This window comes from Oryx dammah, unplaced genomic scaffold (assembly GCF_014754425.2).
Source record: "Oryx dammah isolate SB20612 unplaced genomic scaffold, SCBI_Odam_1.1 HiC_scaffold_13, whole genome shotgun sequence".
Taxonomy (NCBI): Eukaryota; Metazoa; Chordata; class Mammalia; order Artiodactyla; family Bovidae; genus Oryx; species Oryx dammah.
The window spans coordinates 30150069-30165420 of NW_024070197.1; the positions used below are offsets into that span (position 1 = coordinate 30150069).

Below are 15352 nucleotides of genomic sequence, written 5' to 3' on the forward strand. Positions count from 1 at the left end.
GGTGGTTGGATGATGCCTTGGGCCTGAGCAGCCCTGCCAAGGGGCCTGTGGACTGAGGATCCTCAGGGTGTATGTTGGGGATAACTCTCAGGTAGGCTGACTCTCTGGAAGAAGCCTCACGTGGCAGCGGTGGAGGCAGGGCACTACCCTCCACTGGACCTGAGACTCCTGGGTAGGGATGATGGAGGAAATGGGGCAGGAAGACTCCTTGTAACAACTCAAATCCTGTATTCCACACCCAGGGAAGACGTGACTTCAGAGCCAGACCTCCTGCACTGAAATCCTGGCTCTGCCACGTGGCAGCTGTGTGACCTAGTACAAGTTACGTCACAGTTCCAGGCCTAGTTTTGTCATCCATTAAACAGTGATGATAAGAGGAACCACCTCACAGGGTTAAAGTGAGGTTACAGTGTGAAAACATGAGGTATGAAACCAGAGGCAAGGGGAGCCTGTTCTTGTGTCAGAACAGGATGTCTGGCTCTCTGCTGGCTCGGGAGACCCCCACCCCATGGGCCCCAGTGTCAGGAACATGACTGGCTGGGAGTGAGAGGTGGGAGGATGGGTAGAGAGTACAATACGCTGGCAAATATTTGCTAATTCAAACAGCTGAATGTGCTGTTCATTGAGGGACTGGGTGAGAGTCATGCCTGGACTGGAAGCCAGATCCTCTCCTGGAGTTCCAGCTCACACCTCAATTTGGAGAGCCTGAGGATCAAATTTCTCTCCCGCCAGAAACGACCAGGGCAGCTTCCTGAATCCTCTTTGGAAATTTCCCTGATGGGGCCATTCCCTCTCTCAGAATCCCAGGTACATACAAGGGCTCATGAGAGAGAGACTGAGAAAGAGGAAGGGGGGTGATGGAGGGAGGTAACCAGCCACAATGAGATACCACTACACATCCATTAAATTAATCAAATGTGAAAGACTGATAAGATGAGGTGCTGGTGAGGATCTGGAGTAATTGGAACTCACATATATGGCTGATGAGTATGCAAAAATGGTATAGTCAAGTTGGAAGGCGGTTTGACATTTTCTTTCAAAGTTAAGCATACATTTTCCATATGACTCAATGAATCCACTGTTAGCTATTTGCATGTGTGCTAAGTTGCTTCAGTTGTGTCCAACTCTTTGCAACCCTATGGACCAGACTATAGCCCTCTAGGCTCCTCTTTCCATGGGATTCTCTAGGCAAGAATATGGGAGTGGGGTATCATGCTGTGCTCCAGGGATTGAACCTGTGTCTCTTATGTCTCCTGAAGTGACAGGTGGGTTCTTTATTGCTCCTGCCACCTGGGAAGCCCTAGCAATTTACTATTTATGAAATGAAAACATATGTCCAAGGACTTGTCTGAAAATGTTCATAGCAACTTTGTTGAAAATAGCCTAAAAATGCTCAGTCACTTCAGTCGTGTCCGACTCTTTGTGACCCCATGGACTGTAGCCCACCAGGCTGTTCTGTCCATGGGATTCTCCAGGCAAGAGTACTGGAGTGGGGTGCCATTTCCTTCTCCAGGGGATCTTCCTGACGCAGGGATGGAACCCAGGTCTCAGGTCTCCTGCATTGCCAGGTGGGTTCTTTACCACTAGCGCCACCTGGAAAAAAGTAGAAATCACTCAAATGTCCATCAGTGGATGAATGGGTAAAATGTGGCATGTCATATATGGAATCCTATTCAGCAAGAAAAGAGAAAAACTACTGGTTGAATCTCAAAAACGTTATGCTAAGAGACAGAAGCTGGTTAAAAAAAAATCAATTTATATTAAGTTTCAAAAAAGGCAAACTACAGCAACAGAAAGCAAGTTAGTAGTTGTGTGGAACCAGGTTCGGGGCAGTGCGAGGGTGTACAAAGGAACTTTTCTGAGCAATGGATGCATCCTAAAACTTGATGTGATGGTGGTTGTATGTCTTATACATGTATCCAAATTTATAAAACTGTACACCCATTTCACATCTAAAATGGGTGAATTTGTATGTGAATTATTCCACAATAAAGCTGTTCAAAAAATCAGTTTATCTAAAACTAGTCCGGGAGTCCACTTTTGGGAAGTATACTGTGCATAGCAGGACTGAAAAACAGAAGCATGCATGCCAACAGATGCTTTCAGGATGCTGGGGAAGCATTAGAACCAGGCAGTGTTCATGAGAACGGGCTTCCCTAGTGGCTCAGTGGTAAAGAATCTGCCTGCCAATGCAGGAGGTGTGGGTTCAATCCCTAGGTTGGGAAGATCCCCTGGAGAAGGAAATGGCAACCCACTCCAGTATTCTTGCCTGGGAAATCCCATGGGCAGAGGAGCCTGGCGGGCAACAGTCCATGGGGTCGCAAAGAGTCGAACAAGACTTAGAGATTAACTAACAAGAACAACAAAACAAAGTGTTCTTTAGAAGGAAGTCTCCTTTCTCATCCAGAGTTGGTCATCTCAAGCTCAAGGGTGTACTTGTATGCCATCTGGTGTCTATAGTGGGCAATACATGAATCTCCATCCTTTAAACCCAACTTCAGGGGGCTCTGGTTGGGCTGAATACAGTGGGTAGAAAGAAGGGGGACATTTCTCCTGGGAAAACTGGTACTCAGAGGGTCAGAGGTAGGGAGTCCTGGATCTATGAGAAGAGGGATACAACCTCTTATTGATATAATGAAAGTGCTTTGGTGGAACAAAGAGGCGGAATGAACATAATTGGTGCCTTTGCATATTGAGATGAAATATAAGATAGGGTTTTGATTGGGGGGGTGGGGAGAGATGGTGAAAAGGAATTAAAAGTTTGGGGAGAATGAGGTCCATAGGAAAACTAATCATGTCAATGCCCAAAGTGAGTTGGGGAATGCTTAGCAGAGGGGATGGCTGGTGGGGAAGGGGGGGAGGGGGGAGGGGGAGGGCAGCAGGAGCAAGAGGGATTCTAAAAAGCAAAGGAGAACTCCCTGGATGAAGAGGCCATTGGGCGCCAACAGACAAGTCTCTTCTCCTAACATCCTAGATCTTCTGACCCCTCAATCCTGCTTCCAGGAAATATCCCACAGATAAACCTCTTCACGGATGTGCTGTGATCGTGTAAAGTCTGGGCCCTACAATGTCTGCAGAATCACTGAAGATAAAGACAGGCTTCAGGAGACAGTGACTGAGGAACCCGCCCACTTCTCCTGGCCACTGAGCAGCTGGCCCAGGCTCCAGCAGCCCATGGACAAGCCCAATCCTGCTTCCTACAAAAAACAGGGTCAATCATCTCTGTGGGACACTAAGTGAAAGAGAAGTTTGTTTAAAGGTCAACAACAGATGGCACTTAGTCTAGGAAGACAATGAGTGGGGATAGGGACATCTACATTTCGAGTAGTGGGTAGCCTGGGTAGAGGGCGGGGCTGAGATCCTGCTCTCCCAGGATCCTGGTGTCCAGGTTCCTGATTGGCCATTTACAGACGGAGAGCGTGGGGCCTTGCTGAGAGCCATGTGTTCAAGGTTCCCCAAGCACCTTCCTTCAGAGGCAGAGGAGAGAGAGGCTGGGGAGGCAGTGGAAGTAAGGAAGGGAAGATGGGGCTCAGGGTCCAGTGGAGTGCTAAAGAAAGGAAACTTCCATTAGTGTTTGCTCATGCAGCTTCCTGGGAAGGTTTATTGACTGTGTCTGAGAAGAGAGGACCCATGGCAGGCTTGGGAACATCAGGCAGTTGGTTCTTCAAGGTTTGCTGGATGGATAGATGGGTAGAAGAATGAATGAATGAATGGCTGTGTGAATGAAGGAAAAAACTGCTGGCTCCCCACTGGGCATGTGTGGGCACATCTGGCAGACCCCACTTCCACTCAAGCCCCCAACCTCCCACCCCCCGATGCAGGGAGCTATAGTTCTGTGTGCTTCTCCTTGGTCTCCATTAGCTCCTGTGTCTTCTGGGGTAGGGTCTTCATCCAGAACTGGAGCCTGTGGGCCCTCAGGGCCCGGCCTACTGCAGGCTGCGTGTTCAGCTGCATGTATTGGTCCTCCTGGTCGAACATTGGCCAGTGGGGCAGACCCTCACCATTGGGGTTCCTGTAGACATGAGGGTCACTCTGAGTCCTACCAAGCTCAGATCCAAGCACCTGACCCCTGACAGGTCAGGCAAGGCAACCAAACAGGGCTTGGGGAATGAGAGGGGAGGGGAGGTTTCTAGAAGTAGGAAAGAAAGAAACCACCTCCCGCTAGAGCATCAGTTCTACAGGGGGCAGGGCAGCCTTTGTTACTTCCTGACAGAGGGAGGCTCTGTAGGTAACAGCACTGTCACCGCCCCCATCCAGGTCACCCAGAGATGGAAAGAGTGTCCAAGAGGATCTTAGAGCTGGGGAGGGGGCCATGCAATGAAGGACACATATGCTCATGAGTCACCGTAGACAGACAAGGGGAGCCTCAAATGGGTTCCAGGCCGTGCCCTCTCCACCATGGGGGTTAAAGTAGGGGTGTGACATCTTACCCATTTCGAGCAAAGTTGGCCCAATACTTGATCATCGTCCTGCTCAGCAGCTCCTCCTCCTCCGTGAATTGGACTACAGAGCAAGAAGACAAGGGTCCAGGTCAGGGCAGTTCAGTCCGGCACGTGGGTCATTCCCCCATCTTCCCACCATCCCAGGCTCTGCCCTGTCATCCCCAGCCTTCGGCTCTGCCCGTTCCCCAGGCCCTGTCCTTGCCCAAGCCCCATATATTCATCCCGGCCTCTGGCCGACCCAACACTGGGTTCAACCCTGACCTAGAAGGCTCTCTTATTCTGACACTGGAAGAGATTTAAAAAATAAATAGGAGGGCTTCCCTGCTGGCTCAGCTGGTAAAGAATTCACCTGCAATGAGGGAGACCTGGGTTCAATCCCTGGGGTTGGGATGATCCCCTGGAGAAGGAAGCAGCTATCCACTTCAGTATTCTGGCCTGGAGAATTCCATGGACTGTATAGTCCATTGCGTCACAAAGAGTTGGACATGACTGAGTGATTTAAAAAAATAAATAGGAAAAGAAGGGTAGGGAGGAAGGGGGAAAAAAAAGAGAGAGAGAGAGAACGATGCCTTTGAAAAATGTTCTCTGCACCCATGCCAGACATCGAAGATCAGGGTGAGGAGAGATGGACTGTGGGTTCTGGTCTGAAGAGTCCTGGACTCCAAGCTCAGTTTTTTTTCCTTTCCTTTTCTTCTTCTTTTTTAAAATTTTCTTTTCTTTTTTTTGTACCTGCAGCCTGCGGGACCTTAGTTTCCCAACCAGGGATTGAACCTGTGCCCCCAGCATCGGGAGTATGGAGTCTTAACCACTGGACCATCAGGGAAGTCCCTGGAGCTCAGTCTTTCCAGCTGTCAGATCTTGGACACCTGATCCCGTCCTCTCTTGGAGCCTCAGTTTTCTCATGATTGCCATCACCCAGGGTCTCAGCCAGCATCCCACATCCTGGGAACAAGGAGCCCCACCCAGGATGACTCACTTTGCTCATTCCTGAAGAGAAAATGAACCTCATCTCCATGGTCCGCCCTCACATAGCTCGGCCTGATATCCTTGAAGAAGCTGGACTGATGTTGGAACTCGTAGAAGTAGACAGGGGCATGGGAACCTGGGGAGGTAGGGCAGACGGGCCGTGACATGGCAGCCCCTCACTGGGAGCCTTCCTGCATGATCCATGGTGATGACATAGCTAGGTCCAAAGCTGGTTGGAATCTGGACAATGGGGTGAGTGAGTCCCAGGCTAGAGCAACGGCAGTGGGAAGGGCCTGGGTTCAAATCGTGGCCTTGGAACTTCCTAGGGTGTGGTCTTGGGCAAGTCACTGAAGGTCACTGAACTCTTTTCCTCCTCTGTAAAATGGGATAAATGTCTGTCTCTTAGACTAGTCATGAGGATTTACCAAGATGAAGGATCTCAAGTGCCTGGCACCTGGGGCCCAATAAATATATATGGGTGGGGACCTGGACACTGGTAGACCTCCCCTGACACCTGCAGCTCCAAGCTGCCCTCCTGCCAGGCTGGCCTTAGTTACTGATGTACTCACGATGAAACATTGCTACTTGGAGTGCAGGGATCACGAAAAGGTAGTCCCCCATCATCTCATGGAACTGGTTTCGGAGGGTCTGGTGGTCTTCACTGTCCTCTATGTACTCCTCCATCAACAGCTCACCAAACTCAGGAGGCATAATCTGCCCCAGGTGGATGAGGGAGTCAGGTTAGGTAGGCTGGAAGGGGCCGGGAGGCAGCAGGGGCAGAGGTGGGAGATGGATTCTGGGTTGGGATTGGGAACTGAGGACAGGGACCAAGTTCTGGTGGGAGTGGGGGGAGGTATTGCATGGACAGGATATCTGGGTGATGGGTTCCCCGTGCCTTAGGATAGGAAAGGAACCCCTCCCCATGAGGGCAGGTCCACAAGAGCCTCACCATCATTGCTGACAATTCCTGCAAGGCATTCCTCAAGGACTCTCTGCTCATTTCCCTCCTGGTGTCAGAATTGTTCATGGTCTGGGTGGTGGGAGAGACTCAAGTTGGAAATAGGATGGGCCCAGAACTATGAAGCCCTGAGGACTTCCCATTGGATGCGCTCCCAGGCACCTGGAGGCTTGGGAGTGGGCCTCACCAAGGGGATGATCCAACTGTACTCATCGTTGTTGACACCAATGATGCTGGGGACAGGTTGAAAGTCGGCAGAAGCCAGCAGCTCCAGGGGGTGCTTGGGCAGGAAGATCTCATCCACCAGGCCGGGGATGGTCTTGAAGTGCTAAGGATCCTCAAGGTCAGGTTGCAGACACTTTCTGATGCCACAGACATCATGCACCCCTTCCTGGCTCATCCCAGGATGCTCACACCCGCCCCAGAAGGTCCTACATCTGCCTCAACATGGCCTGGTCTCAATTCGCACCTCATCTCCTGTAAGGGAGACTTACAGGAGGCTCCTGTAAGGGAGACTTACAGGAGGCTCCTGTAAGGGAGACTTACAGGAGGCTCCTGTAAGAGGGCTATAAGGACACCACAGTGTGGAGCTAGAAAAACTTGCCCGGGACAGTGAAGGGTACCCAGGCTTGCCTGCCACACACCTGATTGCCCCTCCCTCCAAAGCCACATCCATTCAGCCAAACCTTGTTGATGGCCAGAACCTCCTCTTCATTCTTGTGCCGCAGGCAGTCCACCAGGGCCTCTGAATCAACCTGGCCACAGGCAGACAGGTTGGCCACCAACTGTGAAGAGATCAGGCAGTGGTCGGCTCATCCTTCCAGGTAGGGGAGAGAGGTATGCCCAATGCCCCAGGTGCAGGCAGATGTACCCCCAAATCTCACAGAGTATTGAGAATGGATTTCTACAGGGTTGAAATTGTTCCAACCTCCCGTTGCTCAGAGGATTCAGCTGGCGGGTTGGGGGGACGGGCGGCAGCGTGCCATCCCACTTTCCTAGATGGCCCTGCCTCTGATAGGGGTCCCAGGGCAGGAGTTCGGTGGGCCACGGAACACACTCAGCCTCTGAGCTGACAGAGTCCTGTGAGTTCTGACCCCTGAACAATCCCCAGGTAGGTGGCTGTTCCCAAGGTCCTCTGATGGTGGGGAAGTCCCTGTTTTCTCCATTTAACAGACAGCATAATGGGCTGAGGGCTAAGACATGCAGGCAGCAGGTCTGGGCTTTCTTTCCATGGGTGAGGGCACTCACTTTGGAGACCTTGTCAGATGAGTTGACGGTGAAGCCAGGCAGCAGGGCCACGCCACTCTCCATGATGGCGCCATGGAAGAGTCCTTGGGACATGGGGGATAGGACGTGCAAAGACACGCTTATGCCACCCGCAGACTCGCCAAAAATTGTGACACGGCCAGGGTCGCCTCCAAAGTAGGCGATATTCTGCTGGACCCAGCGCAGTGCGGCCACTTGATCCAGGTAGCCCCAGTTGCCAGTTGCGTGTTTGTCTCCAGTGCTGAGAGGTGGCAAGGATGAGGGTCATGGGACTGTCCTAGCCCCATCAGTCCACATTGCTCAGCCCAGCCCCAGACTCACCTGAAGAAGCCCAGCAAACCCAGGCGGTACTGGATAACGACCACCACCACATCTTCAAAGGCTGCCAGTGCAGAGCCGTCATACATGGAAGCCATGCCCAGGACAAGCCCGCCACCATGGATCCACACCATCACCTGGGGAATCCGAGGTATAGTTAACCATGTGGCTCCCACCTGGCCCTAAACCCCACCAGGGCTGCTACCTAAACTAACCACAACTTTGACTCTGCTCACCTAACCACACGGACAGAACTCTAGCAAGACACAGTAGTGTCTTCATTACCTGGAGTGAAGGTGACCCACGTTCTATCAGGAAAACCGGCCTCCCATGTGTAAGGCCTGTCCCACTTACCAGAGCCTGGCCCCGTTTCCCCCAGAACCCTCTGGGGTGGAAAGAAAAGGGGTGTTTCTCTGATCACCTTACATGCTGCACATTAATTAAACGAGTACTCCATTCTCACCGGCCCAATGGATAATCCGAGACTGGGGTCTCTGGCCGCCTCAAAGTGCAGGCCTTAGGCACCTAAGTACCTGACTGGGTCCTGGGTATGAGTTGGTTGGGTGAGTCCAGGGTCCCTCCTAGGGACACAGTTTCTGACCTCTGAGAGCAGCCAGGGTTCTGTGACCCTGTGCCAAAGGGTCAGCCATCCATGCTGGGTAAGAAGCACTCAGTGTCTTAACAGGGTCCATATGCAGTGGGGCTCAAGCTGATCTTGTCCTTTTCAATTTTCTTGCAGAAGAAACATCCTCCCACCCCTCACCCAGTTATGTCCTGGCACTCACAGGCAGATTGGAGCCCTTGTGGGAATGGGCAGGTGTGTGGATGTTGAGGTACAGACAATCTTCAGACATGGAGGTAGAAGTCAGGGTCACATTCCATAGTTCCATTCTTTTCATGCCGTCAGGGTCCTGCAGACACCTGGTGGCCGTGGCAGGCAGTTAGTCCTGGGGCTGTGCAGTAGCTGTAACCAGACTCTGGGCCCTGATTTACTCCCAACTGCTTGGTCCCACTTTCTCTGATGCCCCACTTACATGTGATCCCTCCCTAAAGGACCTTTGCACCAGGTTACAGTCCACAGACTCTGGGAAAGCTGGGATGGAGCCCAGTCTTCCAGGGGAGCCTCAAGTTTATGAGGGCCTTGGATACTATCCTCCTGAGGCTGAGAAATCTTGACTCTTGAGGGCCTCTATGAGAACTATTGGTTGCACTTGTTGACATTCACCACCATATCCCTGTACTCACACAGACCTGGAAAAGGGGAGTAGCCCGCATACATGTGCTGCCAAAACGAATGGATTAATTTCTCAAGAGAAGAGGAGTGCAATGTCCTTTAAAAACCTCAAGTCAATCTAGCAGGAAACCTCATCTCTCTCTCAGAGTTTCCAGCTGCAAGAACATTCACACATTCCTTGGTCAATGGCACCTGGCCCTGTTGGTTGGCACAGTGACTGTGAAGACTCAGGTCTGCCACTCCTTGGGAATCTACAGTATGAGCTGCTGGAATCAGGAGCTCCTATAAGGGTCAAACCTCTTCCAGAGCCACTTTCTCTGGTGTCAGAGATCACTTGGTACAACTAAAACTTAAGGAGTTACATGTCTCTGCTTATCCCTTCAGCATGTAGATCTAATGCTCTTTTGAGTGCTAAGCCCTCAGTCTGGGAAAGTTACTCTGCTCTTTCAAGCATGCTTATCGGAAAAATGCATGCGAATATCCATCAGTCTCAGAAGGAAAACTGGCAGTGGCTTAGATGAAATAACAACTGCAACCTGGCCCAGAGCTCAAGAGTACCCTCTATACCAGGGCCTAAAGTTCCCGGACCTCCTGCTTACTTGGCTGGCTGGGAAGTCCCATCCTTTACACCGCTCCAAGATTCTGGGGGCTCTGGGGGTGCAAATCGCAGTGGCCCTACAGGTGGCTTGGCAAAGGGAATTCCCAAAAAGGTGTGGACCCCCACATCAGCATTCTTCACGTAGACCACGCTCCCCTGTACCTTCCCTGTGTGTGTGGTCCGGACAGGGCGGGTAGAGTCCTGGCCTGTGGGCAAAGAGATGGACATCAGGGTTGGGTCTCCGCATTCAGCTGTCCTCCCAGACTGTTGATGTTGTCACCTCCTTCCTGTCCTCAGCTCAGCTCAAGGGACACTGATCTACCAATACTTGCTTTACAGATTCTCTGCCTGTAATTCTGCCCCGCCTCCACTGCCTTTACTGCTCCAGCCTTTTCCACCAGGCTCAGTGTACCTCTCTGGGGCTTGGCACCATGGTTTGGCCCCAGCAGCCTCAAATAGCCATATGAGCTTGATGGAGGTGACAGTGTCCCTTCCACTAACCGTGTGCAGGTCTAGGAGCGGCAGGAGAGCTGTAGGAATCAGACAGACAGGATTCTTGTCCTTAAGGATCTCACACTCCAGGTGGCAAGAACGACATAAGGTATTCTCCAGATAAAGAGTGATGTTATGAGGAGAACTACAGAGGAAAGGGCAGCTGTGTCTAGAACATTAGGAAGCACAGCCCACCCTGCTAAAGGGATCTGGCAACCAGGAAGAGATTAAGAGTCACCTAACACCTTTGCCTCACTGCAGCCAAGAAAGCAACATGGGTCACCAGGAGCTCTATTGGATCCATCAGAGAAACTTTGGCCAGAGTTCTCGCTCTTGCTGGGTCTGCTCAAACCACTATGGTCTGATCAAAAAATATGGCCTCAAAATGTGCCGCCAGCGTTTCCACCAGTATGCAAAGGACATCAGCTTCGTTACGTTGGACTAACTGAACTTGCTTAAATGGATCGTCCAGCACATCTCCCTTATGCAGAAACACTAGCTCTTTGAAAATAAAAGTTTAAAAATTTAAAAAAAGGAAAGAAAGTCAACTAACAGATGGGGAGCTGACATTCCTAATAGATAAAAAATTCTATAAATAAGAAAAATGACAGCAACGTACATTTGGCAAAAGAACATGAAATGGTGAAAGTGCATGTTCAGATAGAATGAGGAACACCAATAAATAGCTCTTACACAAATGAGGAGATATTTGTGTCAATCATGCTAAGAGAAACGCACAGTGAAATCTGAATGTGATGTCAGCAACTTATTTTGTCACAGAAAGCAAGACAATCAGACATTGTATGTTTTCTATTGGAAGTACATTGTACCACATATGAAGCAGTCTTGCCCCTAAACAAAACAAAGCAAAACGTAAAATCTGAATTTGATCGAGACTCTAGAATATAAATACAAACTTACAGGCACACAGGGGGCAGAGAAACAGTTAAAAGACACCATATCAGCAAAATCCAAACTCTGTTATATGTGGAATTTAAAAAATGATACAAATGAACAAAAGAGAAACAGATTCATGGAAACAGAAAACAAATTTATGGTTACCAAATTTATGGAAAAAGGGGGGAGGGATAAATTAGGAGTTTGGGATTAACATATACACACTACTATATATAAAATAACCAACAAGGGCCTAGAGCCCTTATATAGCACAGGGAACTCTACTCAATATCTTATAATAATCTATAAGGGAAAAGAATATGAATATGTTTATCACTGAACCACTTTACTGTACACCTGAAACTAACTTAACATTATAAATCAACTATACTTCAAGAAAACAAACAAACAAAAATAACCCAAATCCCAACTCTGGGATCCTCTCCAGAACAAACTAGTTTCTTCAACACAACAACAAAATTACAAGGAAAACAGAAGTGAGGCAGAGAATGAATCTGAAGTTTAAGCTTCATGAAATACTTCAAAAAGACAGGTAATAATAAATGTTGGAAAGGATGTGGAAAACCTGGAACCTTCGTACATTGCCAGTGGGAAGGGAAAATGATGCAAGTGCTTTGGAAAACATCCTGCAGTTCTTCAAAAGGTTAAACATAGAGTTACCAAATGACCCAGCAATTCCACTCGTTAGTATAAACTCAAGAGAACTGAAAACATGTCCACACAAAAACTTAGGCATGGATGTTCATAGCAGGATTATTTATAATAGCCAAAAAGTGGAAAGAATCCAAACGTCCATCAACTGATAAATGGGTTAATAAAATGTACCATATCTACACAATAGAATATATTATTCACCAATAAAAAGAATTACCAAACATTCTATAACACGGATGAACCCTGAAAATATGCTAAGTGAAAAAAGCCAGTTCTAAAGGACCACATATTGGATGATTCAATTTATACAAAATCACAGTTGGGATATTCATAGAGACAAAATGTTGGGGAAAAGGGAAATCAATGTGGTAAACTCCATCAATATACTAAAAACCATATTAAAATATTTGTTTATTTACTTTATTTCTTTGGCTGTGCTGGGTCTTAGTTGTGGCGTGTGGGATCTTTTTTTAGTTACTGCGTGTGGGATTTAGTTCCCTGTGCTGTGCTGTGCTTAGTTGCTCAGTTGTGCCCAACTCTTTGCGACCCCATGGACCGTAGCCCGCCAGGTTCCTCTATCCATGGGGATTCTCCAGGGAAGAATAATGGAGTCAGTTGCCATACTCTCCCTCAGGGGATCATCCCAACCCAAGGATCGAACCCAGGTCTCCCGTATCACGGGTAGATTCTTTACCATCTGAGCCACCAGGGAAGCCCAAACATACTGGATTGGGTAGCTTATCCCTACTCCAAGGGAATTTCTTGACCCAGGAATCAAACCAGGGTCTCCTGCATTGCAGGCAGATTCTTCACCAGATGAGCTACTAGGGAAGTCCCTAGTTCCCTGACCAGGGATCAAACATGTGGCCCCTGCATTGGGATCACTGGCCACCAGGGAAGTCCCTACAAACCATATTAAATGCTATGTGAATTATATCTCAAATCTGCTATTAAAAAAAGAAGCACAGCTAAAGTATGAACCTTATATAAATCATGGTTTTAAAAAATGTCATAAATATCATGAGATAACATGAAAGAAGAATGTTTGACTAGATGTTTGATTACATTAAGAAATTAGGAGAGGTATATACCTTTTCTTTTAGTAGGACATGATTTTTAAAATTTACAAGTGATATGATGTCTGGGATTTGCTTCAAATAATAGTGCAAAGGAGAGATGATAATCCAAACAAAACTAAGTTGCACAGGTCTTGATAACTGTTGAAGGCATACTGAGTCTGCTATGTTATTCTCCCTACCTCAGATTCGGAGCCCTGCAGTGCTATGTAACCTCAGGCAGTCCTGACCCTCTCTGTGCCTCAGGGTGCAGGGAGGTATCCAATCAGGCTCCCAATTCCTCTGGTGCTATCTCCACTGGTTCCCACCTCCCTGGCGCCTTTCTTCCTGCAGGCTCAGGTTCTGTCTGCAGAATTTGGCAGATCTGAGCCTGGTTTCATAATAAGAACTGTTCTTTTTTTTTTTTTTTAAGAAAGAAAACAAGCCTCATGTGACTGTACTACCCTATACTTATTAGATTTACATAGATTAACATGCTTGATGACACATAGTGTGGGTGAGGCCAGAGTCAGCAGCTATTCTCACGCTCCATAGAGGGCAATTGAGCAATGCCTTTTCAAGTCAGAAGGCCCACCATTCTCCCAAGGAACATGCTGCTCTCTAGTTCCTGGTGGGATGTAATGTCTATCCATGTAATTCACTGCCTCCACCAGCCTCTAATGCTGGTTGTTCATTATAGCAAAGGACAAAACCTGCTAAAATGTTCCTGATCAGAGGCTGGTTACATTGAGGATGCTTACTTCTTGAAGAGAAGCCCTTTCATTAAACAGTATGAAGTTCTACCATGATGGGGTGTGGGGTCAGGAAGTGGAAAAGCCAGGGACCAGAAAGGGAGGCAACGGGTGACCATTTGGGTGAAAACCAAGGATGCATGCACACAGCCATTCTTGGGTGAACTCCTGGGCAGTGTGTGGAAAGCCCTGGAGATCTAGATGGTCCCTGTCGAAAAGCCAGGACTTGGTAGGACAGGAGAGGGACAGACCCATCACCTGTACTTATCAATTCTTCTGCTCTGAAAGTGGGTCCGATCCAACACAGCAACATTTTTAAAAAGAGGCCTCAGCCAAGCTTAGCAGATTGTGGTGCTGGAAGATTTCGGGGACCTCCTAGAGCCTGGTCAGCAAGGGGTAAGGGTGGAAGCCCAGTGGGGTGGGCCACAGGGGAGTTATGAGTGTGGACCCTTCCTGGGCAGATTGGACTGGGAGGGGACAAGATAGTCAAGTGTCACAGGCAGAGAACCTCTGAATTACATGATCATAGGGTTCAAGAGCAGGTACAGGAGCTGGGGCTGTGCCCGGGTATTGTGCCCACATAGCCTAAGCTACTTATCAGTAAAAGCTACTGATAAGGGCTGGCACAAAGAGTGATTACCGTGCCCTGAAGGCCAAGGCACAGCCTCACCTAGGGTGGGTGCATGGGGTGAAGAGGATGTGGCAATCTCTCCTGCTAGATGTGGCTGCTGGGGATGGGGGCCTCTGCAGCCTGAGCCAGTAACCTTGCCTACAACTCCGTGGAGAGAGGCTCAGAAGCTGTTAGGAAGTCCCTCTGGCCAAGGGTGCAACGCTCAGAGACAAACGGCGGCAGGAAGGTATTATTATTGTTGATGCTACCACCGATCAGCTCCAGCTCCACCACGGACACTTGGAGGGAAATGTTCTAAATAACTTCCCACCCCGCCCGCCTGCGTCTCACACCCTAGAGCCCGCTTGCCCCTCAGCGTAGCTAGACTTGGGGCAGGCCAGACTTTTTCTCGCCTCTGGGGACACAGGGATGCGTGGGATCACGGTTCTGGTACTGTAGCCCTCCAGCGGCTCCCACCTCCCAGACACCAGTACCCGCTCTACCACCCCCACCCCCACCGCCTCTGCAGAATTTGGCCAAGTCCTACCCCGGTCCCTATGTCGCCCTGCGCGGGAGCCTCACCCTGGCCCGCGACGAGGAGAAGCAAGAACCCGAAGGCCACGGCCCTCAGAAGCAAGCGAGGCCCGTCCGGCTTCATCGTGAGCTCAGAGGTTTTTTCTGCACTACCGGCGGGCACGCGGCTTTTCAGCAAGAGGCTGCGCGGGGACCCGTCCAGCCAGGACTCCACCAGTCAGTGCCTCGCCCAGGCCTGGAGTTTGGACTGGGCAGGGCATAGGCGGGAGCAAAGGTGTGTTTGGCAGGAGAGCGGGACTAAACGGGTTAAGACCAGCGGCAGGCAGGGGCTACCACAGCCGCTTCCCTTCTGTCTAGGTCCCCTTGGGCTTCCTTCGAAGGGGCATTGAGGCTTCCGCAGTTCCTCCGCAATACCAAGACCCGTCTCCCCAAACTCGCGTTTAGGGTCCCTACAGTCACAGGCTCGACAAATGTGGTGCTGGGGCGGGGGCGGGGGCGGGGGGAGGCGTGCGAGGATCGCGGAGAGGGAGCAATAAGCTGTAATTGTGGAAACCG

General features: G+C 49.7%; 2 protein-coding genes across 2 annotated transcripts; one reads left to right on the forward strand and one right to left on the reverse strand.

The window, feature by feature from the left end:
• Positions 1-3567: 3567 nt before the first annotated feature.
• CES2 (carboxylesterase 2) lies at positions 3568-15248 on the reverse strand. Its single transcript, XM_040253420.1, has 13 exons — positions 14846-15248; positions 9784-9988; positions 8736-8871; positions 7954-8087; positions 7615-7873; positions 7053-7151; positions 6554-6694; positions 6358-6438; positions 5978-6122; positions 5419-5544; positions 4431-4503; positions 3810-4012; positions 3568-3674 (listed from the first exon to the last, which is right to left on the reverse strand). The coding sequence occupies exons 1-12, from the start codon at positions 14919-14921 to the stop codon at positions 3826-3828; spliced, it is 1662 nt and encodes a 553-aa protein (XP_040109354.1). The 5' UTR covers positions 14922-15248; the 3' UTR covers positions 3568-3674; positions 3810-3825.
• On the forward strand, positions 10540-10939 carry LOC120872783 (40S ribosomal protein S29-like). The gene has a single exon (XM_040253423.1). The coding sequence runs from the start codon at positions 10549-10551 to the stop codon at positions 10717-10719; it is 171 nt and encodes a 56-aa protein (XP_040109357.1). The 5' UTR covers positions 10540-10548; the 3' UTR covers positions 10720-10939.
• Positions 15249-15352: the final 104 nt, after the last annotated feature.

Bases quoted from the DNA above. Each gene is read 5' to 3' on its own strand.
- CES2 (XM_040253420.1), bottom strand. From the start codon at position 14,921: ATGAAGCCGGACGGGCCTCGCTTGCTTCTGAGGGCCGTGGCCTTCGGG. The intron at 9,989-14,845 runs GTGAGGCTCCCG...CTTTGCCCACAG, and splicing joins TCTCCTCGTCGCGGGCCAGG to GCCAGGACTCTACCCGCCCT. The intron at 8,088-8,735 runs GTGAGTGCCAGG...CGGATTCCCCAG, and splicing joins ACAAGGGCTCCAATCTGCCT to GTGATGGTGTGGATCCATGG.
- LOC120872783 (XM_040253423.1), top strand. From the start codon at position 10,549: ATGGGTCACCAGGAGCTCTATTGGATCCATCAGAGAAACTTTGGCCAG.